The 27,454-nt window shown below is 45.3% G+C and overlaps 1 protein-coding gene and 3 non-coding genes across 4 annotated transcripts; all 4 read right to left on the reverse strand.

The window, feature by feature from the left end:
* Nucleotides 1–1,044: 1,044 nt before the first annotated feature.
* ATP5F1B (ATP synthase F1 subunit beta) lies at nt 1,045–7,158 on the reverse strand. The gene is made up of 10 exons (XM_083169241.1): nt 6,989–7,158; nt 5,903–6,085; nt 5,480–5,654; nt 5,176–5,297; nt 4,531–4,715; nt 3,476–3,634; nt 3,238–3,360; nt 1,918–2,130; nt 1,619–1,820; nt 1,045–1,461 (listed from the first exon to the last, which is right to left on the reverse strand). Exons 1-10 carry the CDS (start codon nt 7,104–7,106, stop codon nt 1,364–1,366), a joined length of 1,578 nt encoding a protein of 525 aa, XP_083025367.1. The 5' UTR covers nt 7,107–7,158; the 3' UTR covers nt 1,045–1,363.
* On the reverse strand, nt 2,207–2,278 carry LOC146061829 (small nucleolar RNA SNORD59). The gene has a single exon (XR_014471277.1). It is a non-coding gene; the product is annotated as a small nucleolar RNA SNORD59 (small nucleolar RNA).
* Nucleotides 4,788–4,858, reverse strand: LOC146061830 (small nucleolar RNA SNORD59). Its single transcript, XR_014471278.1, has one exon. It is a non-coding gene; the product is annotated as a small nucleolar RNA SNORD59 (small nucleolar RNA).
* On the reverse strand, nt 5,735–5,804 carry LOC146061831 (small nucleolar RNA SNORD59). Its single transcript, XR_014471279.1, has one exon. It is a non-coding gene; the product is annotated as a small nucleolar RNA SNORD59 (small nucleolar RNA).
* Nucleotides 7,159–27,454: the final 20,296 nt, after the last annotated feature.

Raw genomic sequence — 27,454 nt, forward strand, 5'->3', positions numbered from 1 at the left:
TTATTACCTGCTGTATATAGGGATCACTAATGCAGTATGAAGTATATGCAAGTCTTTAATGCTAACTATAGTACTGTATATAGCAGCTATTTATATGATATTATTTGGTGGCAATATAGACAGTGACTACAATCCACTGCTATGGAAACGCAGACATTTGAATGGTGACAGAAAGGCTCGCTTCACTCCTGTACCCAGTTACACTTCTGTAAATTAGGGATTGGTGTAATTGCTTTCAACTTCCTACATTTATTGATATTGTTTATCACAACAACTAGCAGATTGCAACTATGGCACATTCTCCAAAAGGATGAGAGTAGGTATAATTGCTATAAAGACAATAGTCTTAGCTGTAGCCAAAGTTGTTTTCTTACAGGTAATGGGAAATGCTAAAATAAGGGCATCGTGGAACTAGTTGTACTATTGTTCCTACACATATTGCAAACGCTACCTGGCTTCTGCAAGATTCACTGTGAAGCCAAAGTTTCTCCAGCTCCATCTAGTGTCAGATTCCCACATAGCTCTACCTTCTGGAACATGAGTAACTGCAGCCTCGATTTTCTTTGCACAATAAAATGTTAGAGTACCAAACTAGGTACCACCACCTACAGTTGCGCCGACTATGTGCATATAATAAAGAATACATATGTGACATTTCAGAATCCAAAAACTGCAGAATTTTTGATGTAATGCAGTTTTCACATACATGAAAATATACAGAAGAAGCTTATCATGTAGTAGGTCTCATGATCAAATACAGATTCCAATATTGCATAAAGTGTTCATAAGGGGGTGGGATCCCATGGTCTATGGATCCGTTATGCATTATTAGACTTTGTATTTCATTATGAGACCTACTACACTATAGACTCTTCCAGGCAGGGAAGGGTCTATGCTTTCTTCATTAAGACTGGTTACTATTAGATTTTAGAAATAAATATAGAGCCAGTCCAAGTAGTCTAGAAACAAAACAACTTAATAGATCGGAACAGAAAATAAAATAGCTGCTTGTCATTTTCACAACTGCTACTCGGAAACTAGATATTCAGATAAAGTGCAGACCTTTATTAAATGGTATTCTGATCGCAGTATGAAAAGTATGTACAAGCACTGAAGTCAAGCTAAGCACCGGACTTTCGGATGCTTAAGACAAGATGCGCATCAGAGAAGTTACATTTCACATTAGTACAGACAAGTGCTCATCCAGTGTAAAGCGTCATACCAGGACACACGCTCTTTACAGAGATGTTTTATTGGAAACTTAAATACACTTTGCCCACATGATCCAATACAGGCATAAAGATTTACTCAGGACAATGGGTGCTGTGGATGAGTGCTTCAATGGGAACTTTTTAATAAGTCTTTAAGAGTGCTCTTCTGCAAGTTTGTCAGCCTTAGCTACAGCTTCTTCAATGGGTCCTACCATGTAGAAAGCCTGTTCAGGGAGCCGGTCATACTCTCCTAAGGGAGGAAGTAAAGGACGTAAAATTAAAGTGGATACTACAGAACTATTAGCCTTAAAGAGACCAGTGGCACAATGAGAAGACCGTAAATATGGCACCATTTATTAAGACTTAGTATATCAGATGTATTACAAGCAGGTATTTAGTGGTTTTACCTTTAAGGATCTGCTGGAATCCCTTGATTGTATCCTTTAATGGGACCAATTTACCCATATGTCCTGTGAATACTTCAGCAACCTGGAAAGGTTGAGACAGGAAACGCTGGATCTTGCGAGCTCTAGCCACAGTCAGTTTGTCCTCTTCTGACAATTCATCCATACCCAGGATGGCAATGATATCTTGTAGAGACTTGTAGTCCTATAACACAAGAATAAAAAAAAAAAAAAAAAGCCTTAATCTTCTGTAGGGATAGACTAAAATATGCAAGGGGAGAGATTGTAAGATAAAAGTTTACCTGCAAGATCTTCTGTACACCACGGGCAACATCATAATGCTCATGTCCCACAATGTTGGGGTCCATGATACGGGAGGTAGAATCCAAGGGATCCACAGCAGGGTAAATACCCAGCTCAGCAATGGCACGAGATAACACAGTTGTAGCATCCAAGTGAGCAAATGTGGTAGCAGGAGCTGGATCTGTCAAGTCATCAGCGGGCACATATATAGCCTGTGGTACAATAAAGAGGTAACCATTAATGTTATGGAACACAGACTGTGGTCACCTACAGAAAAAAAAATAATTGCCTTCTCAGATACAAGAAATTGCTTCAGCAAACTCAGAAGAACGAAAGTCTTAAGATATTCATCATTGCAGGCAACAGAGGCAGTGCCTCCCCGAAAAACAGCAGAGTGGTGTTACTTGAACTTCAAAAGCATAAGTTAGGATGGGGCTCAACCAGATTCTAGCCATGTATCTGATACTCTAGAAAAAGGATAGCTAGATTGACTGGTCGCCAAGCCCAATGCCTCCATTTTTCCCCTTTACAAATTTCTCCATTGTGAGATGAATAAAAAAAGTAATTTATCTTCCCTTTTGGAAGTCTTAGTAAATGTGCCCCTTGCAAAAACAATAGGCCAAAAACACATTGCAAGTGTTTCAGGAGCTGGCCAGAACATTAAGCTAGCATTAACAATCATGGCAGACTTGAGTAGTTCCTACTCCACTAAACAAGGTCAAGTGCCTCATTCCACTACTCCTGTGCTAGTCACACTCCAACATTCTGACATGGATAGAAAAAAAAAATAAAAAAAATGAAAGCCCCATGAAAAAATAAATAGTTGGGGAGGTTTAGAAGTCACTGTGACCTTTCATGAAGGTCACCCTAGTGCATGTTGCCTGTTTGGCATCAGCTTATTGACTGTTTACATTATCTGTGAGCTAGTCAAATAGCAGTTCAACCACCCGAAGAGCAACAAGACCAATTTGTAGTACTGCTTAAGGCAGGGATGGGCAATTGCGGCCCTCCAGATGTTGAAGAACTACACATTCCAGGATGCTTTGCTATGTGGCCATGCTGAAACTGATGCAAGGCATGCTGGGATGTGTAGTTCCATCAAAATCTGGAGGGCCGCAATTGCCCAGCCCTGGCTTAAGGAATCCAGTTTAATGCCCATATGGAAATAGACTACTGGAGTTAATGGGAGATTAAATCAAATTTAATTAAGAGCAGACCAGGTTGTTGGTCAATGTCAAACCCTTTGGGAACACATACATATGAGGCTTTCAAAACCAAAACTGGTTACATTACAGAAGAGTAACAAAACATTAACAAACCTGCACAGATGTGATGGATCCCTTCTTTGTTGTTGTGATTCTCTCCTGCATGGTACCCATATCAGTGGCCAGGGTTGGTTGGTAGCCTACAGCAGATGGAATACGACCCAGCAAGGCAGACACCTAAAAGTTGTAATTTATTTTTTTAACAAAATGCTGAGTGGGGGGGGGGGGGGGGGGGGGGGGACGGGGACCCACCTACATACCTCATGACCTATGGATATTTGTTTGCACTCACCTCTGAGCCAGCCTGAGTAAACCTGAAGATATTGTCAATGAACAGCAGCACATCTTGACCCTCTTGATCTCTAAAATACTCTGCTACAGTCAGACCAGTCAAAGCTACACGAGCTCTGGCACCAGGTGGTTCATTCATCTGTCCGTACACCAGTGCTACCTATTACAAAGAAAAGTAGTTTAGAAATTACAGATATACATATACAACAAGTTAGGAAAATGGTATACATCTAACCATACATCCAGAAAAGAGGATTATGTAGTAAGGTCTCACCCCCTGAAGTTTGTGGCCTACTTTTAGAGGACAGCTGTCTTATGCTGGCCACACGCTATTAACCACTTTCCACTCGATTACGACAAGTCGGGATGAGTAAATTGTTGAAAAGTGGCCAAATGGCATGTGTCTGACATCTGATACACGGTCCCATGCGTATCTAAGATCAGACTTTGCTTGCACACCCAACCTCTGACTTGAACAGCCTCCTGGAAGTGGAGAATAAGACTGCAAGTGTGACGTCTCCCCTCAGAGAAGTCTTAGTATAGTAATGTATGGTGGTCTATATACCACAAGAAAAGTACAATGTAGAGAAGCCATTAGCACTACAGGATCCAAAGGATATTCAATTAGCCCCATGAAGGTTGATTTGTGATGTTGGGTATATTAAAACTGTTCATTCTGGATTGAGCCCTATATACATTGCTAGAAATAAGCTGTGTTTGCCTGTTGTAAATAATTGCACAGTGTATTACAATAGCATTAAATCTGGTCTTTTGAGTCTCTGAAGAATTAAGCTGTCTGCTGCCATCCATCTATAAATCTGGTTCAAAAGAACCAAAACCACAAGTTAATTCTGAAAAAAACGGCCACAACAGCCGTACTGAAGTATCATCAACTTAACTAGAGGTATGAGTGCTTCAATATAGTACTAGTTTTTAGAATTCTATTTCCACAGCATTGTTGGTAGTAAATGGGCAAATAATGGATTTTGTATAATTTAACCGCTAGGTAGTGGCTACATAATAAAAAATGGAGGGTTAAAGTAGAGCGATGCCCACCTTTGAAGTAGTGTCTTTCAGGTTGATGACCCCAGACTCAATCATTTCATGGTACAAGTCATTTCCTTCACGGGTGCGTTCTCCCACTCCAGCAAACACAGAGTAACCACCATGGGCTTTAGCGACATTGTTGATCAGCTCCATGATAAGTACGGTTTTGCCCACACCAGCACCACCAAACAGACCTGCAACAACAAGAGATCATGAACTATTGCCAAGTACAAACACAATGAGCGGTCTTCGCTTTCTAGCAGTTTCCTTATCAGATAGGACAGTTGCTTCAGATATCTCAGAAGAACGAAAGTCAAATTAAAATCATCATGAAAGGAAACCAAGAAGCCTCATTAATATGCATTATATTTGTCAATATACAGGTTAGAAAGACCATTACCAGATTAGGGAGGCAGATTTAAACACTAGCAATTGTCTTCACATTTTACCAATCTTAAATAGTACTTCAACCAATCATGTGTTTTAAAAAGGAGTTGGAATGGATTGGTTAGAGCAGCATGTAACATTAGTAACAAGTGCTCAAATACCACTTGTGAATTGTGCCCTTAAGTTTTAAAGGACAGAATTTTTTCACAGCATTGTAAAAAGCAAAAGGATTCTTTACAATGACACACTGCATATTTGCCAACTTACCGATTTTTCCTCCTTTGGCATATGGAGCCAGAAGATCCACCACCTTGATTCCAGTAACTAGAATCTCCTGCTCAACACTCATTTCAACAAACTCTGGAGCCTCAGCATGAATAGCAGCATATCTAGAAGTTAAAAGTAGGGTCACCAATAAGACAAGACACCAAGGGTGCTTGTGTGCATGTTCAGATGTCAAGGGGGTGAGGGTCATTACTGACCCATGTGAGTGCACATACACACTAAACAAAATATGCATGCTATTAACATACAAATGCATAATTAGGACACTTATGTCAGAGTAACTCACTGTTTTGTTGTAATAGGGCCTCTTTCATCAATGGGTTCTCCAATGACATTCATGATCCTCCCAAGAGTCTCAGGTCCAACGGGAATTCTGATTGGTGTGCCAGCATCAAGAACCTTCTGCCCTCTGACCAAACCTTCAGTACCATCCATAGCAATGGTACGGACAGTGTTTTCCCCTACAATGAAAAGATGAGATGTTGGAGACCAGAGCCGAACAAGTATAAATTTATAATAAAGAAATAACTATTCCATAATTCCTTCTCAGAGACATAAGTTGCTTCAGTAGACTCAGATGAACGAAAGTCTAGAAAGATCATCAATGAAGGAGCTAAAAAACACATCATGTATAGGAAGCTATAGGTCTTAAAGTCAATTAAGACACTGCAAAATAATTCTAGTGTGAAAAAATTAAAATTAACTTTACCTAAGTGCTGAGCAACTTCCAGAACCAGCCTGGTGTCCCTGCCCTGGACCTCCAGTGCATTTAGGATAGGTGGCAGATCTTCATCAAACTGGACATCCACCACAGCACCAATGACAGCGACGATACGGCCTGTTGCTGTGCCGGGCTTGGCCGCCGGTGAAGTTTGTGCGGCATAGTCTCTGCCTGGTAGGGACAGAAGTAATGACATGTACTCACACACACGGACAGAGGTCATGCAGTATATAGACACTGCCTAGGGATTTACATGATCTCAGGGCCCCTGTAGTAGGAGAGCTATTAGCAGCCACAGGACAGGCATTCAATCTAATGTCTAAAAGCCAGTCACATACACAGAACAGCCATAAAGCACAGGGCAGCCAGAATCTGGCATATAGGGGGTATGTAGGAAAACAAGTAATAAAACACGAGGACATGCACTGAAACTGGAGGGAGGTAGGTTCAGGGGAAATGTTAGAAAGAATTACTTCACAGAAAGGGTAGTGGATAAGTGGAATAGCCTCCCATCAGAGGTGGTAGAGGCTAAGACAGTAGAACAATTTAAACATGCTTGGGATAGGCATATGAATATCCTTACACAGAAATAAGGATTAAAAAGGGTTGAGTTTACCTGAAGGGTAAAAAAGGGGCAGACTAGATGGGCCAAATGGTTCTTATCTGCCGTCAAATTCTATGTTTCTATGTAGCACTAGGGGCCAGGGCTGGCAGAACGCACAAGACCCTAAGCAGCATTAGGCAGCCGAGGAACTAAAAGTCGCAGCAGGGAAGCCGACCTGTATAAGCGACGCGTTACTATGCTGCAAGGTGTAGTATGGACTGCGAGCCAAGAACACCCTCTACACCCGGCAGCACGAGGATGTCGGGCACAAGGTCAGGCAGCCTACAGGGATACCGATCACCACACGGGGCACGGAGAGGGCGCCTCACCCCGGTGGCAGTGCTCTGACCCGCCTATATACCCCTCCGGCTATCAGGGCCTACAGAGCGCCCGGGCCGCACACCGAGGCCTACACACCACCCAATGACACGGCTAGGTCACCGCCTGCTGCGGCATGCACGACTACTTACGGGAGTGCAGCGCCGCAGGGGAGCTTCTGAGCAAGCTCTGTCCGAGCTGCAGTGAACTGGTGGCCGGCTTGAAGGCCTTAAGGGCCCCGGCGGAGCAGCGTCCGACAGCTCCTAACATGGCGGCGTTGCAGGCGGAGAGCAGCAGAGCACAGGGAACTTGCAGAAGCACTAGCTCGGGGGGGAGGGTACTAAAGAAGGAAGCCGCAAAAGGAGGTCTGACGTCAGGAGGAGGGCTCGGAGTGCGATTCGACAAAGCCGCTGCCACTCTGCTGTATTTTATAACCCTATTGGATGACAAAGCCATGTACCAGCGTCACCGAGAGTCGTGGGCGGGCCCGGCGACAGAGGTGGGTCGCCCGAAAAGTGGGCGTGGTCTATGTGGCGCTGTGACCTGCTGCTCGGTCGTGTCCTTCGCTGTCTTTCACAAACATGATGGAGGCAGGAAGTGCTGCTAGTGCCCATTCATCTGCTGAGCTGCCCCTGTGTTCTGTGCAATAGCACTGATATTATGTATATATGTAACTCTGATCGTGTTCATAACAATTGTGTGCTTTGGGCTAGATTCAGAGGTGGATGCAATCTCTATGGGGCCCATTTATCTAACAATATTTGCGGTTTGGCCACAAATTACAAAGTAAACCCCGAATATATGAAGGATTTCTCTATTCGAGATGGTGGCCGCATGCACCATAGAGTTCCATAGGGGGTGCAATGCTGCCAGATTTACACTATCCAGAATGCGAAGTATTCCCAATATTGGCCCCCACGGCTACCACAACCATTGTGGGCTATGGGCTACAGATCACGGCTGTAGTTCCAGGTTTCCCAAGAACCATTGACAGCGGTCATAATGATTGCACAAATGCAGCACTCCCAGAACCACACATATATCATAGGGATAGGTTCCTTTCAAACCCCCATTCCCTGCCTGCGCCACGTGATACGTTCACCCAATGTTATTGCATTCTGCAGATGTGATCAATGATAAATGGGCCCCTGTGTGCGCAGTGGTTTCTATCCTACTGGACGTGCATATGTATTCGCAAAGTTAATGACATAGACCTGGGGTAGCCAACTCCAGTCCTCGAGAGCTACTAACAGTTAACATTTTCCATGTCTCCTCACAGAATCACAAGTGAAGTAATTAGCTGCACCTGGGGATCTTTGAAGATATGTTCGTGAGCACTAGGTTGTCTGGAAAATGTGAACTGTTGGTAGCTCTCGAGGACTGGAGTTGGCTACCACTGACATAGACCATAGAGGTAATGGGAAGTGGTGTCTCAAACGCAAGTGTATTGCTACTGTGTTGGGGACATGCCTCAGCCTGAAAACTTCTGAATGTATGTAGTTTACAATGATGTCTGTGGTGAAATTGGGGGACCCTAGGGTTACTCATAAGGTCAATGCTTGACCAATGTGGAGCCATTGGTTGCGTCTTTGTATTCAAGCCATGACTCTGACAGACTGCCAGTGGGTGGCTCCAGGGCTATCTTAAAGGATTGTTTCACTAGGCAGCTGCCCAAGGACTCTTGATGCTAGGTGCCTTTGAGCAGCGGCATTCTGGGTGGTGCATTTGCTCCAGGCAAGTCCCTCCGGAGTTTATTGAGAGACAGGTAGAGGATGCTGTCTTGCTGGTATGAATGGGAATGACATAGAGAGTGGCAGCATTCTCTAGCTGCCTCCCAGTCTGCAACAGACAGTAAATGCTGATTGATGGATGGCTGGAGCTATTTACAAATCAGTGTGCTTGCAGCTACTCACAAATCAGTGTGCTTGCAGCTACTCATCTGTATATTTTCACACAGCCGTTCCATACAAATTCACAGCTGCTGTGGCATTAGTGTACGTCTCTGAGGCCCTTTCTTGTATGTTTCTAACCCTTATCATGGCCAGAGCCTTAGGGGCCCATTTATGAAGGATCATAAATGCAATTTACAATGCGATCATGGTGGAATATCACCACCCAGGATCGCATTGTAAAATGCGATCCCATCACCTGAATGTACTATCTCCGAGACGCAGGGACAGGGCTCCGGAAGGAGCCTGTCCCTGCGATGTGCTGAGCTGGAAGCCCTCAACACTAGTGAAGCCATGCCTCCAGGTTCTGATTGGCCCATGAGTCAGTCAGTCAAAGGTAATGGAAGACCATCAATAGTTAAAACCATCGATGGTCATACATCACATAGTATGCTATTACAGATTTGGTGCTACCTCTGCTGCGAGTCACCGCTATACTTAACCCTTTCATTGCCAACGTTGCTGTGAGCGATCCTCAAAATATCTGCTAAAAATGCCAGCATCGCTCACAGCGATTGTTCTTTTAGCGTGTATTAATACAAATACAGCCAAGTAAATTAATTGAATTGTAGTTATTGCACCCAAAAAATGCTGGGACCGGCGCTGGCATTTTTAACGGATATTTAGAGGATCTCTCACAGAAACGTTGGCACTCAAAGAGTTAATAAAAAGGTTTACTTGGCAATTTTCACACCTATTTTGACAAATTCCCCATGTTGACTTAATGCTTGTGTCGACCTAATGACTCTGTCGACCTAACATATGTCAACCTTCATGCTTGTCGACCTAGTGGTGTCAACCTAATGCTTGTCGACCTAGTTGGTGTCTATCCAATGATCCATACCCTTTCCGATTGCAGGACTTTCTTCGGGCTGCACCCACACTGTGGAATCCTCTCTCACACACAATAAGACTCTCCTCCAGTCTCCAAACCTACAAGTGTTCCCTGAAAACTCACCTCTTCAGGCAAGCGTAACAAATCCTGGAACCAGCCAGTTAACCTTCATATACGTTCCTATCCAATCACATTCCCACTGTACAGGCCACATGTATTCTCTCTCTTTTTCACATTTTCCATCCTCCTGACCCCTGGCCAAACTGCTGGGTCACTGTATCATACAGCACACTACACAATGTCTATCCTTTATCCTTATAGATTGTAAGCTTGCGAGCAGGGCCCTCAAACCTTTGACTATCTGTAAATACCCAGTTTGTTGTATCACTGTCTCCTATTGTAGAGTGCAGCGAATATGCTGCACTATATAGGAAACCGTTAATAAATAATAAATAAATCTCTCAATGATGAGTATTCTCCCACATAGGGTCCATGTCCTCAAAAAGGTAGAGAAAGAGGAGACAGACATCTCTTTCCGAATCTCCAACACCTTTAGGGCCTGATTCGGATCCGTTTGGCCCCCTGCGTGTTTGCCTGGGGGATAGATGTTGAAGCACTGCGCATGCGCATATTTGCTTATGCGCATGTGTGGCACTTCTGTGCGGGCACCTTCAGAGACTTGCCTATTCTCTGTAGCGAATTAGATTTGCGTGCACTGTAGAAATCATTGGATGGTTGGCAGCCATCCAATGATTTCTGGCCCGCACGCTACCCTGCAAATGCATGTTTATGCAAAACATCCATTCGCATTGTGGCAGGGATATTCGCTGGGTACTGGGGAGTGGCATTCACATGCCCGGCGGGCAGCGTTAGAAGGCTCGCTTAGCAGTGAACTACCGCTGCTCAGAAAGCCAACCAGAATGACAGTGGGAACAAACTGGTAAACCGCCACCACATGCAAATAACGGCATACATTGATAAATTGATGTCACACTCTGGCTTACTTGAAAATAGCCATTGCATCCTCATAACATGATGGTATTGAATGTAACAATAGCAGCAGTCAAAGTAATATATAGGGATAACCATGTACCATATGGTGGGTATCAGACTGAAAACAGCAGATGAAACAATAATGAAACCTGGGTGTTCATAGAGCTGAGTCAAATCTTTCCACCCTCTGGCATTCCTGGTCTCCCTAAAGTAACCCCTCCAACATGTTTCAAGGTCCAAGGTGGAGCTAAATTCAAACTGAAGGGGTTTATATACCCCACAGCAAGAAGTCCTGCCTACTGAAGGCACCGGAAATAAGAAGTGGCCGGAAGTATGGCCGCTCATGGCCGAAAGCACAACCGGATGTCTCTTGGCTGGAAGTGTCACATGTCCGGGAGTGTGGTTTTATGTGGTCCCACACTATTGAAGTTCACATGGCCGGAAACGCTGTCTGGCACCAAACCAGATAAAGCTGTATCACGTGACCAGAAATACGTGGCCACGGTTTACCGGAAGTTCCACTATTTTTTAAGGAAACAGTCTGGACTGTGTTTTCTGACTGACAACCTAATGCACTATTATGTGCATAGAAAAAAATAAGCATAAAAAGGCCCACTTTCTATGATTAAAAGTCGCATATTATGAATAATATTGTATACATAGAACAATGTGACTTACCCGGAAAGACTAAAAGATCTTATACTGTATGTATAGTTTAGAGCAGAGAAGGGAAAGGGGGGACATGATAGAAACTTTCAAATATATCAAGGGCTTTAACAAGGTACAGGTGGGAGACATTCTTCACAGGAAGAGGAGCAACAGAACACGAGGACATGCACTGAAACTAGAGGGAGGAAGATTCAGGGGAAATTTTACGAAAAATTACTTCACAGAAATGATAGAGTACAAGTGGAATAGCCTCCCATCAGCAGGGCTGCCGAGAGGTATGCTGGGCCCCGGTAAAATTTTGGGGCGTGGCCTAATCGCCGCAGCGTGGCCACCTCACGTGATTAGACCACCCCCCCCCAAATGTTTAGAGGGGGGGGGGGTGAAAAAACACTCTAAAGTCGAGGGGGGAGGTTACTGCTCCCCCATACAGCATGTGCTGTGCTGACAGCAGGCTCAGCATGAGCTCTCATACTGTCATCACAGCACATGCTGTAGAGGTGTGTGCTGCCCGGGAGAGATGGAGGGGGGAAAGGGGGGTTGGACCAGGGCCCTCACGGGCCCCTCCAGCAAGCTTGGGCCCGAGCAATTAGTACCTGCTCCCCCCCTCTCGGCGGCCCTGCCCATCAGAGGTGGTAGAGACAAATAGGGTAGAGCAATTTAAACATGCTTGGGATAGGCATATTGATATCCTTACAATGAAATCAGGATCAAATATGGTTTGAGGTAACATGTTTAATAAAAGGGTCAGACTAGATGGGCCAAGTGGTTCTTATCTATCAAATTCTATGTTTCTATGTTCGGCGGGGGTCCTGGCGACGTCGGTGGATGATATTGTTAATGATATTGTTCAATGTTTGACCACGGTCCGTCTGTTTTTGCTGCACTGCCTATATCATTAATGATATGCTACAGAACCTTTGTGGCACCATACAACTATACACCCTCACAAACTACTACCTCAAGCCTGGCTCACCAAATGCCCCAGATAACAGCAAAAATGCTCACGTACTGCTGAGCGACAGTGGAGGAAATCACGCTCTAAGGTAGTCTTCATTTCAAACATATGCTTTGATCCTTCAGTACTGCCCTTTCCCTTGGTAAACAGTGTACTTCAAGCACCTCATCTCCTCCCAGTCTAAAAACCTCTGGCGCCTCTTTGCCTCTGCCAACCTCCACCTCCCCTCCCCACTCTGCCACTTATTTCACATCCAAAATTGACTCCATACATTGAGATAATACATAATTGAGACATCACATTACACCAAACCATCAACAACCAACTATCTCCTCTCCCTTACAATCCCTCATAATCCCTCTTATCAACTCTGACATCCTTCTCCCATGTACAGTATCTGGTGAGAAATCACTTCCCTCATCAGTTTCTTTCCCCTCACTTCCTCCCCATCTGACCCTATCCCTTCCAGTCTCTTCACCTACCTCTCACCTTCTGCATGTTCGCATCTAGCCCACCTCCTCAATCTCTCCCTGTCATCAGGCACTGTTCCCTCTGCCTTCAGGCATGCTGTAGTCTCCCTTATCCTTAAAAAAAAAAAAAAACACCCTCTCCAACTACCGACCCATCTCCATCCTCATTTGAGTGTATTGTCTACAACCGCTTTACTGCCTTTCTCACCCTCCCGACTTGACCCATTCCAGTCCGATACAGCACATGCAATCCTTTTTCTGGCTGCGGGATCTGATGGATCCTTGGTGCAGCACTGACCATCTCCGGGTTCCGATCCAATGCGCACAGGACTTGAGTTAAACACATTACATTTGGGCCATTTTAATTTGATTCATCAGCCTGATGCCTCATAATCGCATGAAAACAGTTCAAATTGCACTAGTGCAGGCAGTGCCAGATTAAGGTATAAATGGGCCTGGAGCTGAAAATTATCAAGGGCCTATTATGCACATTAGTAAGAGTTGAGGCCAGCAGCTAATAATGTGGGGGCGTGACCAGTGTTCTGGTTGGGTGGTCTGCTCATGGGTGTGTCTCTATTTGTGTAAATACTTTCAACTAATTATATATGCCTGGAAAAGGCAGGGGGCTGGCATAGGAAAAATGCAGGGAGATATATTGGCGGGTGCCCTTCAAAGGTGCACCCGCAGGATGCCGATGTCCTAAAATACTTGCGGGGTGAGACGCATTCAAGTCATAAAAAAATACTGAAAGCCGAAACTTGTTAGACAACATTTCAGCACCTTTTATGTGGTCACCTAAATTTACCACACCATCTACCCCTTGTACAAATCATGGAACACAATAGTAACCCCCTTATACGTGCCTCTTACACATACTGCCACATGGAATGGCACACGGATTGAGTCAAAATTCACGTTATGCCACACAGATTAAGGCAAAATTCACATTTTGCCACATGGATTGAGCCAAAATACACACTATACCAAATGAATTGAGCAATAATCCACAATATGCTTCATAAACAGGGGCATTGCACGCCTAGGGCGTGCATTAAAAATTTACACCAAAATGCCCATTACATGTTAAACCACACACCATAATGTCCATTACGTATTATGCCAAACACCATAATGCCTATTAAAAATTACGCTACATAAATCCGGTTTACCTACATGCTCAATGCCCGGGGCTCCATGCTCTTTGCCATGTGGGATTACATGCACGTTGCCAAGGGGGAATACATGCTCGCGGTAACTCGGGGACAGCTGCCGGGCAGAAATGACAGCCATTAACAGCTGGGCAGAGAGCAGGGGGCTGCCCGGCTGTATTCAGAGCACTGCAGGTCCCGGCTATTTGAAATAATACACCTTTCACACAATAAAATGCCGGGAGTTACCTGGGAATATGGACCCAGGATCATGCAGGAACAGGCTGGGCCCTTTTATACCAGCCTAGTCCCTGCAACCAACCCCTTTAACCAACCAGCTATATCTTCGGAACCAACTGACCCATTTACATGAGTGGGCTTCAGATGATTTTGGTCCCGTGAAACCGTTTGGTTCCAGAGAAATCTGCCCTCAAACAACATGAACAGTCATGAAATTACATTTCAGAAATGAAAAAATCGGTTTACCCACAATATCTCTGGAACCATTGAACACATATGGACTAGCCTAGTATCAAATTGAAGGCCCAGCGATTTGGGTTTGATTGTGATGCCAGAGAGGGAACTGGTAGCTGTTGGAACTGGGTGGACAGCTGAATTAACCGATCCCATGTTATTCTATGGGGAAAACATTCCAGCTTTGCCTGGTGGTATCTCCGGTTCCCGGGGGGCTAGCGACGCAGGGCTGGGCTAGTTGGAAAGCCCCGGCCCTCAGCTACAAAATAGGAGAGTGGACCTGGAGCTGCATCAGGCCCATTGTTAATCCGGCCCTGAGTGCAGGGGTCCTCAAACTATTTTGCACTGGGACCCTATCAGACAATAAAATAATTACAGGACCCCAGCAAGTTACTGCAGAAGGTAATCGCATCACATGTGTAGTCAGCAGATAGCACACCCACATGGCAGCATTGTGGAGGCATAAAATGATGGGAGGAGTCTAAAATAACAGACAATTCAACAGATTTTTCAGACTCCTTGTATCACTGACTGAGATTAGAAAAGTCATCAGCCTGATGGTCAACAACATGGAGTCGCGACCCCATGCTGAGCAGGTCAGGCCCACTTTGGGGTCAGGACCCACAGTTTGAGAACCGCAGCACTAGTGAATGGGGGCCTTTACAGTTGTAAAGAGAACGCATAACATAAGTTTGCCTCATTCGGTGTGGTATAATGTGAATTTTGACTAATTTCATGTGGCATAATGTGAATTTTGGCTCAATCCAGGTTGCATAATGTGAATTTTGGCTCAATCTGGGTGGCATAATGTGAATTTTGACTCATTCCATGTGAATTTTGGCTTATTCCAGGCGGCATAATGTGAATTTTGGCTCAATCTGTATGGCATAATATGTAGTGGGCAAGTATAAGGGGTCTACTATTGTGTTGCATAATGTGATGGTGTGGTACACTACACTCAGTGAAACCCCCCTTTTGAGTAACCACACCCCCTTTTCCAGAGTGCGGCTCTCGAATATTTGCTGGGAGTGTTAAGTGGCCCCCAAGCTGAAATATTTGACCACCCATGATTTACAACCATATCTATCACCGTAATGTAATGGCAGTGAATCTACCTTTTTTTATTATAGTATCGTATTTCTGTTTTATACCATGTATGCTATTCTTATTCTTCTTCAATAAACACAATATAAAAAAATATTTATATAATGCCAGTTACTTCATAATCTCTATTTTATATTTTCCCATGTGAAAAGCTTTATTTTATTACTTATTGAACAAATTGAAGGTCTGAATGAGTATGTTACAGATAAAGTCAAGGTTATTCACTTCTGAACTACAAATAATAAATTTGAACTAGGCCTGTTTGTATTCTACCACTATAATTAGTCCTTTAAAAGATTATCTTACTTTAAGTCATTGCTCTTTGTGTATATTTCTGTCTCCTTAAATGTATTTTTATATACAATATATGGAGAGAGAGAGAGAGAGAGATGCACTAAATTTCAAAAGTGATAAAATGGAGAGTGATAAGCAACCAACCAATCAGCTCCTACCTGACATGTCACAGACTGTGTTTGAAAATATCAGGCAGGAGTTGATTGGTTGGTTGTTTATCACTCTCCATTTTATCACTTTTGAAGCTTAGTGCATCTGGCCCAGAGAGAGGGCCAGATGAACTAAGCTTCAAAAGTGATAAAATGGAGAGTGAAAAACAACCATCCAATCAGCTCCTGCCTGACATTGTTCAAACACAGTCTGTGACATGGCAGGCAGGAGCTGATTGGCTGGCTGTTTATCACTCTTCATTTTATCACTTTTGAAGTTTAGTGCATCTGCCCCTGAGAGAGATAGTTTGTGTAACATAGCAACATAGTAATTAAGGCTGAAAAAAAAAAAAGATTTTAGTCCATCGAGTTCAACCTATCTAACTTGTAACTACTGACTTGAGTAAGTCATATCTATAGGATTCCCTTTGTAGGAGTCCCTTTGTGGCCAAAGGGAATCCAGACACTGTTGGACCAATATGGTTGAAACCAACACAATGTGGTATAATTGGGTCCAGATTAGTTTACGGCTACCAACCCCCGTGGGGGTCCCGGGGGCCGAGAAAGGGGTCTGGTCACTACATAAATTGGGTCAGGGAAGCAAGATATGTCAAAGTTCTATAACATAGAGTGGGTAGAGGACATGGGATTTAAGTTAATAAATGTGCCAAGATCCGGGAGACTGCCTACAGAGGTGTATGCTGGGCACACCATGGGCAAGGGTCCAGTAAGCATTCAGACACTTTTGGACTGATTTGGACAAAAACAACGAGAAGTGGCTTGATTGGGTCCAGATTAGGTTCACAGCCACTAAGACTCCCAATCCCGACCCTGTGGGGGTCCAAAAAGAGGTCCAGCCACTACACTATATAATAAAAAATATGTTGTGTGTACCCAATTGTATTATTCAACATGTCCGCCTGCAGAAGTGTCTTCCAGACCGCACGCAACTCCAGTATATTGATCGGCAACGATGACTCCACACTGGACCCCAGCCTCTGAGACTGGCATCGGTTGTGACAACCAACCAATCCCATGACAGAAGGGAGCGGCTTAACTGGAGGGATACCAGATCCGTCCACCACAGTAACGAGTCCCGAGTCTCCTGAGACAGAAGAACGGTTTCCTGCTTCATGGACTTCGGATTCCCGTACCAAATGGAAAGTATGTTCCATTGGAAAGGCATCAAATGGAACCTTGCATACTACAGTGTCTCTCAAGTAGCTACCATCTTGCCCAGTAGTTTTGGACACTGCCATACCAAAGGACTGGGTGACGGAAGAATGGCCAACACTAACAGACGAATGTCGCTGGCCTTCGTCTCTGGAAGGAAAACACGATCAAGGCGTGTGTCCAGAATTAGTCCCAAAAAACTGTAGTCTCTGAGTGGGACACAGATGGTAGATTTAATATCCACCCATGGCTTTGCAAGAAATGATTTGCAACCGAGAAATGTTCTTGCAACATCTCTGCTGACTCCGCCTTGAACAAGAGATCATCCAAGTACGGGATAATCACAACTCCTTTGAGTCTGAGAGCCACCGCCTTGACCGCCATCACCTTCGTGAACACCCTGGGTGCTATAGCCAGCCCGAAAGGGAGAGCCTGAAATTTCAGATGGAGATCGCCTATTGCGAAATGCAGTAAAGACTGATGTTCTTTGCAAATAGGCATGTGCAGATAGGCATCTTGATTGTCCACGGATGCTAGGAATTTTCCAGGTTGCATGCTCAAGAGAACCGTCCTCAGAGATTCGATCCTGAAATGATACACCCACAGATGAAGGTTTAGCGATTTCAGGTTTAGGATAGGCCTGAAAGAGCCATCTGGTTTGGGAACCAAGAAAAAAATAGAGTAAAACCCCTTCTTCCTTTCCTCCCGAGGTACTGGAATCACCACACCCGAGAAGAGAATTTGTCGCCCCCAACAGGGCTTTTCTCAAGCGAGCCTCCCTTGGTAAGGGTGTAGGAAGAAATCTCTTTGGAGGAACTCATCTGAGACTGATCCTGTATCCTTGAGAAACTACACTGTGAACCCAAGGATCCTGGGCGGAAAGAGCCTAAGCATCCCGTTACAGCAGGAGGCGACCCCCCACTCTGTTCCCAGAACTGGGAGCCTCCATCCTGTCATGTGGAGGGATTCTCCTCCCCCTTGGCAACCTGTTTTCTTGCAAAGGCAACAAAACAGGACTTGAGAGCCTTTCTTTTGCCCGAAGAGAATCTTCCTCTACCAGGCTGCCCTCTGGTGGAAGCACCCCCGAAAGGAGGAACGAAAAGACGAGTGAAAAGCTGCAAACCTAGAAGCTCCCTGATTAGCAGCCGTTGTGGGAAGAATCACTTGTGGGAACAATCCCCCAGGGCCCAGGAGACCAGTTCCAAGCACTGCACTGAGAGACCAGACAGCTTCTTTCAGCATACAGAGAGCTGACAGGACGTGCTTCTGTCAGCCACTGCTGTGCTGTCAGTGTGAGGAAACTTCCTCTGGAAGCCTCACACTGTAAACCTGCACTAACTAGGTGAAATATTAATAAAAAAACAAAGCCCTAGCTACTCTAAAACTTGGCTGCTTCAGCAGCCCCTCAGCATTGCACCCACTCCGGTGGGCACCTAAAACGAACTAGGGAATGCTGGGATGCAGAAGAAAGGAGCCTGCCTCTCTCAAAGACTTAGCATAGGTGCCTGGCTCCTGTGGACCCTCTACATCCCATGGTTGAGCTGTGTCACCAGGATGGATGAAAGAGAAATATTGTAATATATTTTAATATAATATATTCATATAGTGGTATAAGATATGACAATAAAAGCAAGGAAAACAACGGATTATACTTATGATAATTCCTTTTCTTCGGAATACTTCATGACAGCCCACAATGGGTTCATCCCTCTCTCCCTCATCTATTAGACAGGTAGTTTTTCCCTAGGACACGCCCCTCTTCTTCCTCCTCTATATGAGTCAGCTCCTCCCCCTTGCCATTAGTCTTTGAATGTCTCCGCCACCGATCCTAGGGAAAAACACAAACGAGGGGGGGGGGGGGGAGGGGTAACAAAATATAGGCTGCCATGAAGTATTCCGAAGAAAAGGAATTATCGTAAGTATAATCCATTGCTTTCTTCTTCCTACTTCATGGCAGCCCACAATGGGATATACCAAAGCAGTAGGGATGGCTTACAATACCTTAAATCCATACCTGCCGCAGGGCTTTGCCTACAAACTGTTCTTCCGACACATCTAAAGCATAGTGCTTAGCGAAAGTGTGCACAGAAGACCATCTTGCTGCTTGGCATATGTCCTTGAATGAAACATTAGCCTATCTTGCCAAGGAAGTTGCCATCGCTCTAGCCGAGGTTGCCTTTATTCATTACGGAACTTGGTGACCCACTTTCTTGTACGTAAAGCTGATTACTACTTTAAGCCATCTTGAGATGGTTTGTTTGGATGGAGCAAATCCTTTCTTTGCCCTTTGTGAAATAACAAACAAGGACTCAGTTTTCCTGAAACTGGCAGTCCTATCCAAATAAATTGTAATTACCCTAACCACATCGATGGTATGGAGATTCTCTTCTCTTGCATTAGCCGGATTAGGAAAAAAAACATGGTAAGATGATTTCTTGATTGATGTGGAATGAAGAAACCACTTTAGGTAGAAATGATGGTTTGGTTCTAAGGACTGACTTGTCTGGAAATAACTTCAAATAAGTTTCCTGAAATACCCATCTCTCAATTCCAAACGCTCTGGCTGGTCTTGTCCAAACAATATGCCCCCCCCCCCCCCCAACCTGTGGCACGTGCGTCCTTGGTTAACACCACGTACTGTGGACTTGGCAAGGACGTTGTCCTGGATGCCAGGCAATTGCTTCCCCACCACCTTAAGGACGTCCTCACAGGCTGTTGCAGTCTGATCCAACGATCTAACGGTATTTGGTTCTTGGTGTACCTGAGGAGATACCATTGCAATGTCCTCATATGCCATCTGGCGCAGGGAACTAACTCCACTGTAGACGCCATCATTCACAATAGACTCACTGCCAGTCTTAGTGGAACCTTTCCGTCTTCTTGTAAGATGTGAGCTAGCTCTTGAATTTTCTCGCACCTCTGTATGGTCAGTGAGACTTCGAATTTTACTGTATTGATGACTAAACCTAGGAATTGGATTGCTTGAGTGGGAACCAGATGGCTTTTCTCCCAATTGACCAACTAGCTGTGATCTTGAAGAAATTGAATAACGGTTTCTGAGGCTTTGTCCTCTGACCGAGCGGCGATTAACAAATTGTCCAGATAGGCCCACACCGCAAGTTTTTCTTTCTGAGACATTCGATGAGAACCACTAGGACTTTTGTAAACACACTTGGTGAGGATGTGAGGCCAAATGGTAGGCAGGTAAATTGAAAATGGCTTCTTCCCACGCAGAATCTTAGATATTTTCTGTCTTGCACACCGATAGGGACATGAAAGTATCTATTAAGATGAGGTAGTTGTTTTTTCTCAGTCCCATTAGAATGGACTTGGCTGTTTCCATATGAAACTTTTGTTTCCAAATTCTGTCGTTCAGATTTCTTAAGTCTAAGATAGTCCTGAGTCCTCCAGAACTTTTTCTTATGACAAATAGACATGTGTAGAAGCCTAGACCACTTTCTGCTTCTGGGACTACTTCGACCGCTTCTGAATCTACTAGGTCTTTTATGCTTGACTTTAGAGCTTCCCTTTCTGCCCCTGGGCTGGGGAGCTTTGAATTAAAAATCTTTCCAGTCTGGGTTTTGAAAAGAATTCTAGCCGATATCCCGTGGAGACCACCTCCAACACCCAATTGTCCTGGACATCTGCCTCCAACTTTGAGCAAACTTCAGTAACCTTCCAGCCACCGGGACCTTTTCCATGGGATATGGCTTGTCATTGATTCTGAGTGCCTCTCTTAATTGATTGTCGAAAAAATGCTCTGGAGGTCCCAGACGCATATCTATCCCGAAACAGCTTGTCTAAAGCTTTGCCTGGGAAAATAACTTGACGAGCTTCCCTCTTATCTTGTGGCAATCTAACAGACTTGCCACCAGTCATCCTGTATCATCTGGTCCAACTTACTCCCAAACAGGAATTCCCCCTCAAACGGGAGGGTAGCAAGTTTGTTCTTAGAGTGAGAGTCTGCTGCCCAGGGCCCTCCTCACCACTACTCCTGAAGTCAAAGACTTTGCTGAATAATCCAGAATGTCTAAAGATGCCTCGCAGATATAATCTACTGCCAACTGTACTTGCACCAGGCTTTTGCTGATCTGCTCTCTGGTCACTTTCTCCTGTAAGTCATCCTGCAAAGAGGAGCACCAGATCCTAAGTGCCCTGGCTGAAGAGGCTATGGCTACACCTGATTTCATTGATACAGAACTGGATATATGAAACCTTTTTAATGCATTTTCCATCCTCTTGTCCATCGCTTTTTTAAGTGATGCACTGTCCTCTAACGGAATAGTCGTCCTGGTGGTGACCTCTGATACTGCCACATCAATCTTGGGAATATTACCACTTAAGGAATTCTGCATCCTCAATGGGGTACATGCGTTCAACCCTTTTAACTGAGCTAATGCGCTTATCTGTATTGGCCCACTCCTTAGTTAGGATCTCCTTCACCACTTTCTTAGACCTATCTTCAAATAGGGCATCATACTCAGACTTAACCGGCTGTTTGTAATTTAAAGTCTTATACAGATCTTTAAGGACAATTTCAACAAGCTCCAAGTTAAACAGGTGCTCCTCCTCCACCAGTTCACCGGACTCTGCGCTGGATGCCAAAGACTCCTCGTCATCAGACCCAGCCTCCTTGGATTTTAAAGTCTAAGTCATAATCCAAACTTGTCTGAGACCTGGACCTTTTATTACCCTGAAACTCTTCTTTAGTAACAAAATTTCTCTTCATCTAGGCCATTAATTCAGTTAATGAGATGAAGTCCCAACACCAGCCACAGAATCCTTAACACAATCCTGTCACATAGATTCTTCACCCATAAAGGATTTATCACAAGCCACACATGTCTTAGCAGACTGTTTCTTCTTAGCTGCCTTCTTCTTGGTAACAACAGGCACACAACAATAGATAGAACATAATCACTAACTACTCCTAACTCAAAAATAAATAAAAAACAGTCCTCTAACAGAGGACTTACCTGGGCAGCAATGGTACGAGCACCAAATTACTGCACACTGCCGGTATTGCAGAATTACAGGCACCTCTGACAACAGCTAGGTGCATTATATAGGGCATTTCCGCCCAGCTGGAACGCACATCGCTCCCCCCCCCCCCACCGGAAGGAGTAAGGACTGGTCGCGTCACCACTGTGTGCCCGCCCTGCTTTCCCAGCGCTGGACGTGGCTAAGACACGTCGGAAGACGCATCCTGTTTCCCTTCCTCAAGCGCGGTGAGCACACACTACCCACTGAACGCTCACCGGCACAAAGCTGCATATAGAAAGGGAGATGGCAGGTCAGACAGGGGGACCATGCCGAAGTCCATGCCACCGGCCAGGACTCATTTAGGGATAAGGCTCCGCCATCCCATGCTGCCCAGGATCGTCAACGCAACGCCTACCTGTACTACCTAGGAGACAGGAAAAAGACTAATGGCAAGGGGGAGGAGCTGACTCACAGAGAGGAGGAAGAGGGGCGTGTCCTAGGGGAAAACTACCTGTCTAATAGACAGGGCCGGCAACAGAAATCTTGGGGCCCCATACACTGATATCTCTGGGGGCCCCCCACCCTCATCAAGCACAGTAGTGGTGCAGAGCAGAGAGAGAGGATGGGAGTAGTGGTGCGGAGCAAGGAGGGACGATAGGAGTAGCAGTGTGGAGAAGGGAGAGAAGATAGGAGTAGTGGTGCGGAGCAAGGAGGGAGGATAAGAGTAGTGGTGCAGAACTGGGAGAGAGGATGGGAGTAGTGATGAGGAGCAAGGAGGAAGGATGGAGTGGCCGGTCACCATGGCTGCTGACAGGGGGCCTAACTAGAACTTGTTGGGCCCCATAGCAAAAATCTTGGAAGCGCCCCCCCCCCCCCCCCCCTCTCTCAGGGAGGGGAGACAGCGTATGTGTGTGTGAGAGAGAGAGAGAAGGAGAGAGAGAAGGAGAGAGAGAAGGAGAGAGAGAAAAGAGAGAGAGAGAGAGGAGAGAGAGGAGAGAGAGAGAGAGAGAGAGAAGGAGAGAGAGAGGAGAGAAGGAGAGAGAGGGAGAGAGAAGGAGAGAGAGAGAGAGAGAGAGAGAGAAGGAGAGAGAGAAGGAAAGAGAGAGAGCATATCTGGTCCTCATTGTGTTAGTACTTCAGTGGCGGTGACAGTGCCTGGCCTTTAAACAAGACATTTCCTCTGCGGGTCCCACCCCATTAGAATGTGTGAGAGAGACAGAAACGGGGAGAGAGAAGTGAAAGAGAAAGTGTCAGAGTGAGAGAGTGTCTGGGGCAGGTAAATTGAGGAAATGAGAGGGGGAGAGTAAGAGAGTATCAGGGTGTGTGAGATGGAAACTAAATAAAGAAAGTGTTAAGGGGAGAGAGAGAGGGGTAAGAGAGAATGTCATGGATAGAGCGAAAGAAAGAGAGGGGGGTGTGAGAGAGTGCCCAGGATTTAAGGACTAGAGAGAAGAAAAGGAGGAAGGGGGTTGAGAGATAGGGTGTCAGGGATAGAGAGAGGGTGTGAAGAGAGGGTGTCAGGTATAGAGAGATGGGGTGGTTAATAGAGAGGTAATAGAGAAAGTCTCAGGGATGCCCCACCTGCAGTGCACATTGTTTTGTCCATCTAAGAAGGAATTTGTCTCTAGGAGTTAATTAGAATAAGGGCCATAGAGAGGGGACTGTCAGGCAAAGACAGAGGGAGGGAGGTATGTGAATGCAGCTCTTTTTTTACCAACCCTTGCAATCCGAACAGGAGTCAGATACGCAGAGAGCACTAACCAGGCAGCATGGAGGTGACTGTGGGGACTGGCAGATGTCAGAAGTCAGCAGCCAGGTCGCTTTCATGCCGGAATCATGCCCTGGTAAAGGAGAGAGCAATGAAGAATGTACATCTACAACACTCCAAGCAGCAGCTCACACCTCAGTGCCATGGTTGGGGACAGGATGTAATGAGAGTGAGCAGGAGAGGGGGGTCCATTTGTGGGGCGTGGGTCTTGGGCGTCATAGATGGGGATGTCAGGAGAGAGTGAGAAGGAGAGCGGTAACTATGAAGGATGAGGGGGGGTAGGTGTAAATTATAGTATAAATAGTAAATTATACACTGCGCCATCCATATTACACTCAGTACATGCAGAACATTGCACACAACACTATAGTACATTATACACAGCCCCCCCCCCCATATTATAATCATAGTACATTATAGACAACCCCCGAATTACACCCTATACACACACAGCACATAATGCCATAGTACATTATACACAGCTCCCCCATGTGACACCCCATACACACAGCACATAATACAGTACAGCACAGTACAATATACACAGCCCCCCCCCCCCCCTATAGGACACCCCATACACACAGCACATAATACAGTACAGCACAATATACACAGCCCCCCCCATAGGACACCCCATACACACAGCACATAATACAGTGCAGCACAGTACAATATACACTGCCCCCCATAGGACACCCCATACACACAGCACATAATACAGTACAGCACAGTACAGTACAATATACACAGCCCCCCCCCCCATAGGACACCCCATACACACAGCACATAATACAGTACAGCACAGTACAATATACACAGCCCCCCATAGGACACCCCATACACACAGCACATAATACAGTACAATATACACAGCCCCCCCCCCCCCATAGGACACCCCATACACACAGCACATAATACAGTACAGCACAGTACAATATACACAGTCCCACCATAGTATACCCTGTACACACAGCACATACTGTATTACCATAGTACAAAATACACACACATATACACACACACAGCCCCCATTCCCTCAGTATACACAGCATTTACCTGTTTATTGCTCATTCCAGGGAGTCATGTGGTGGGGGGAGGCAGCATAGCACAAGTTGAGGAGCAGGAAGTGCAGTCCTGATACACAGTCAGACGGTCACAGAACAAAGTGTGGGGGCGGGTCCAGCTTCAGAGAAGCCCCGGCTGTCAGCTCTCATTCTCGAGGTCTGTGCGCACAGCCACCGCAGGGTTGTGGGTATCTGTGGCCGGCTGTGACTTCACCGCACAGGCCCCGCCCCCACCAGTTCCTGACGCAAGTATGCGCAGTTTATGGAGGAATCATTAAAAAACGGGGGTTTGCGGGGCAGAGGGAGGCTCCAGCAAAAGCGGAAGGGTAGGCAAGCCTGGGATGGTGGCTGACCTTGGGGCCCCTAAGATCGTTGGGGCCCGGGTCAGCTGTCCCCTTTGACCCCCCCTGTCGCCGGGCCTGCTAATAGATGAGGGAGAGAGGGATGAACCTATTGTGGGCTGCCATGAAGTAGGAAGAAGAAATACACAATGATAAGGTGCTATAATGAAAGTGGACCGGTTAGTTTCATAAAATGCCTAATCAGATGATCAATTGCTAAATTAAAAAGGGAGAGTGGGCAGCTTTGTCTCTTCTCTCTATTAAGTTGGAAGCATCTCGTATCGAGCAAATTGATAGTTATAAAGGCCATTGGGAATTTAAAAGGAGTTTGGAAAATACGGATAAATTCCTGACCAAACCCCTGGAGTTGAAATATATGTAGTATATGTGACTAGCTGACCATATTGAATGCCTTATTATTGGTGTCACATCTGACTACACTATTATGCATGTCTTTTGTTTGGTTTGGTCGGTTTCATTGCTGCAACTAGAGTATGGTTATTTAAACCCAAATGTCTGTCTGGGGAGGATGTCAGGCACGTCAGTATCTGCTGTAAACTTTGTGCCAGTTTAGAGAACAGTTTTAAGTCCCGGTTAAGAAGAGAAATAGGACGGTATGATGTTACAAAAGCAGGATTCTTGCCAGGTTTAGGGAGTATAATATGGGCCGTATTGATAGCTCTCTGAGAGACTAGATGAGGCGTTACTAAGGAAAGTAGCAGCGTGTAGTAATCAGCATTCAGTACATCTGAACCTTGCAACTTGCCAAGGGATAAAGTCTTAATTACGCCAGCCACTTCCTCAGCAGTCAGTGGGTGTGAATATAACGAATATTTCCTGACTGTAGGGTATTGAATCCTTCAAGGGTCTGTAAGTTGAGTCATGTAAGTGAGTCATGTAAGTGAGTCAGTCATTAAAAAAATTGATGATGGCGTACCACTACCAGAATACTACTATTACTACTACAGTACTACTACTATTCCCTTCTTGTGTCAGAAACTCTGTTAGCACAAACTGACAGGTGCCTGCATTCAGCAGCTTCCCAAACCTGGACAACAGCAACTCCTAGCCTGGATTCTCTTTACCCACAGTCCTGCACCTATGTCAGATTTGTGCGGTCTTCGTAACAAGATGTTTTTAACACTTTTACAGCACTTCTAAACACTTATGGTGCACATACACTGTGCATTTTAGCCACGCACATCACATCGCACAGCACAGACTTTTTGTACTAGATTGCATAGCATCTAGTACAAAATGCACACTGCTGTAGCGCATTGCACACATTTTGAACTAAATGTGATCTAGTTGAAAACGCACGGCGCACATTACTCCGTGTATGGGCACCATAACACTTATCTTCACACTAGTGTGGGGCTTTGGGGCGGCTGGCATTCGCAGCTTTGCTGAAAGGGAAAGAAAGCGAATAGCAACATTGTAATATTCGTTATGTTTGTTTGGTCAATGCGGCATTAGCTGCGATGTACCTGCAAAAGTTTTTTTATTTTCAATAATTGTTAATAAATATTCTGTAGCATATATTATATATTATTATGCGTATTTTACGTATAATTTTGCAAAGGGAGGGTGGGGTGGCAAGTTTCCAGTTCTGTGCAATGGAAGCTCATGTAGCTATGAGTATTGGTCCTAAGACATAAGAATCTGCATTTGAAAGCTCATAGAGGTACGAATGGAGTAATGCAATTGACTGGGACACCTAGTCTAACATGAAGTACTGTGTGTTCAAGCACAAAGACTCTCTCCCACAGTGGGTGGATCGTAGGGCAAGCCCAGAACACATGAAAGATGTCTCCAATCAGTTCCTCCAGCAAAACTTGGACTGTGTGGAACAAATTTTGGTACTTGTTTCCTAGCACGGCCACAACGATTTAGATCGTTGTGGTCGTAAGATAAAAAATCGGATCGATCGCATCGCATGCGATTTGGTCGCATACGATGCGACCGATCCGACCGACCGATTTTTCACCCGATTTTTTTTTTTTTTTCCACCAGATTTGTTTCAATTGCCCCCCCAAATGTTACTAAGTGGGCTAGACCCCACGATAGACGTCAACCCGAAGCGTGGCGAGCGCAGCGAGCCCGCGAGGGGCGGCGGTGCGCGTCCTCCGACCTTTTCATTCCCCTACTATCCACTAGGGCGTGGAGTGAGAATAGAATAGTGTGGCGAGCGCAGCGAGCCACCGAGCCCGAAGCGTGGCGAGCGCAGCGAGCCCCGCGAGGGGACGCGT

This window comes from Crinia signifera, chromosome 2 (assembly GCF_055691185.1).
Source record: "Crinia signifera chromosome 2, ASM5569118v1, whole genome shotgun sequence".
Lineage (NCBI taxonomy): Eukaryota > Metazoa > Chordata > Amphibia > Anura > Myobatrachidae > Crinia > Crinia signifera.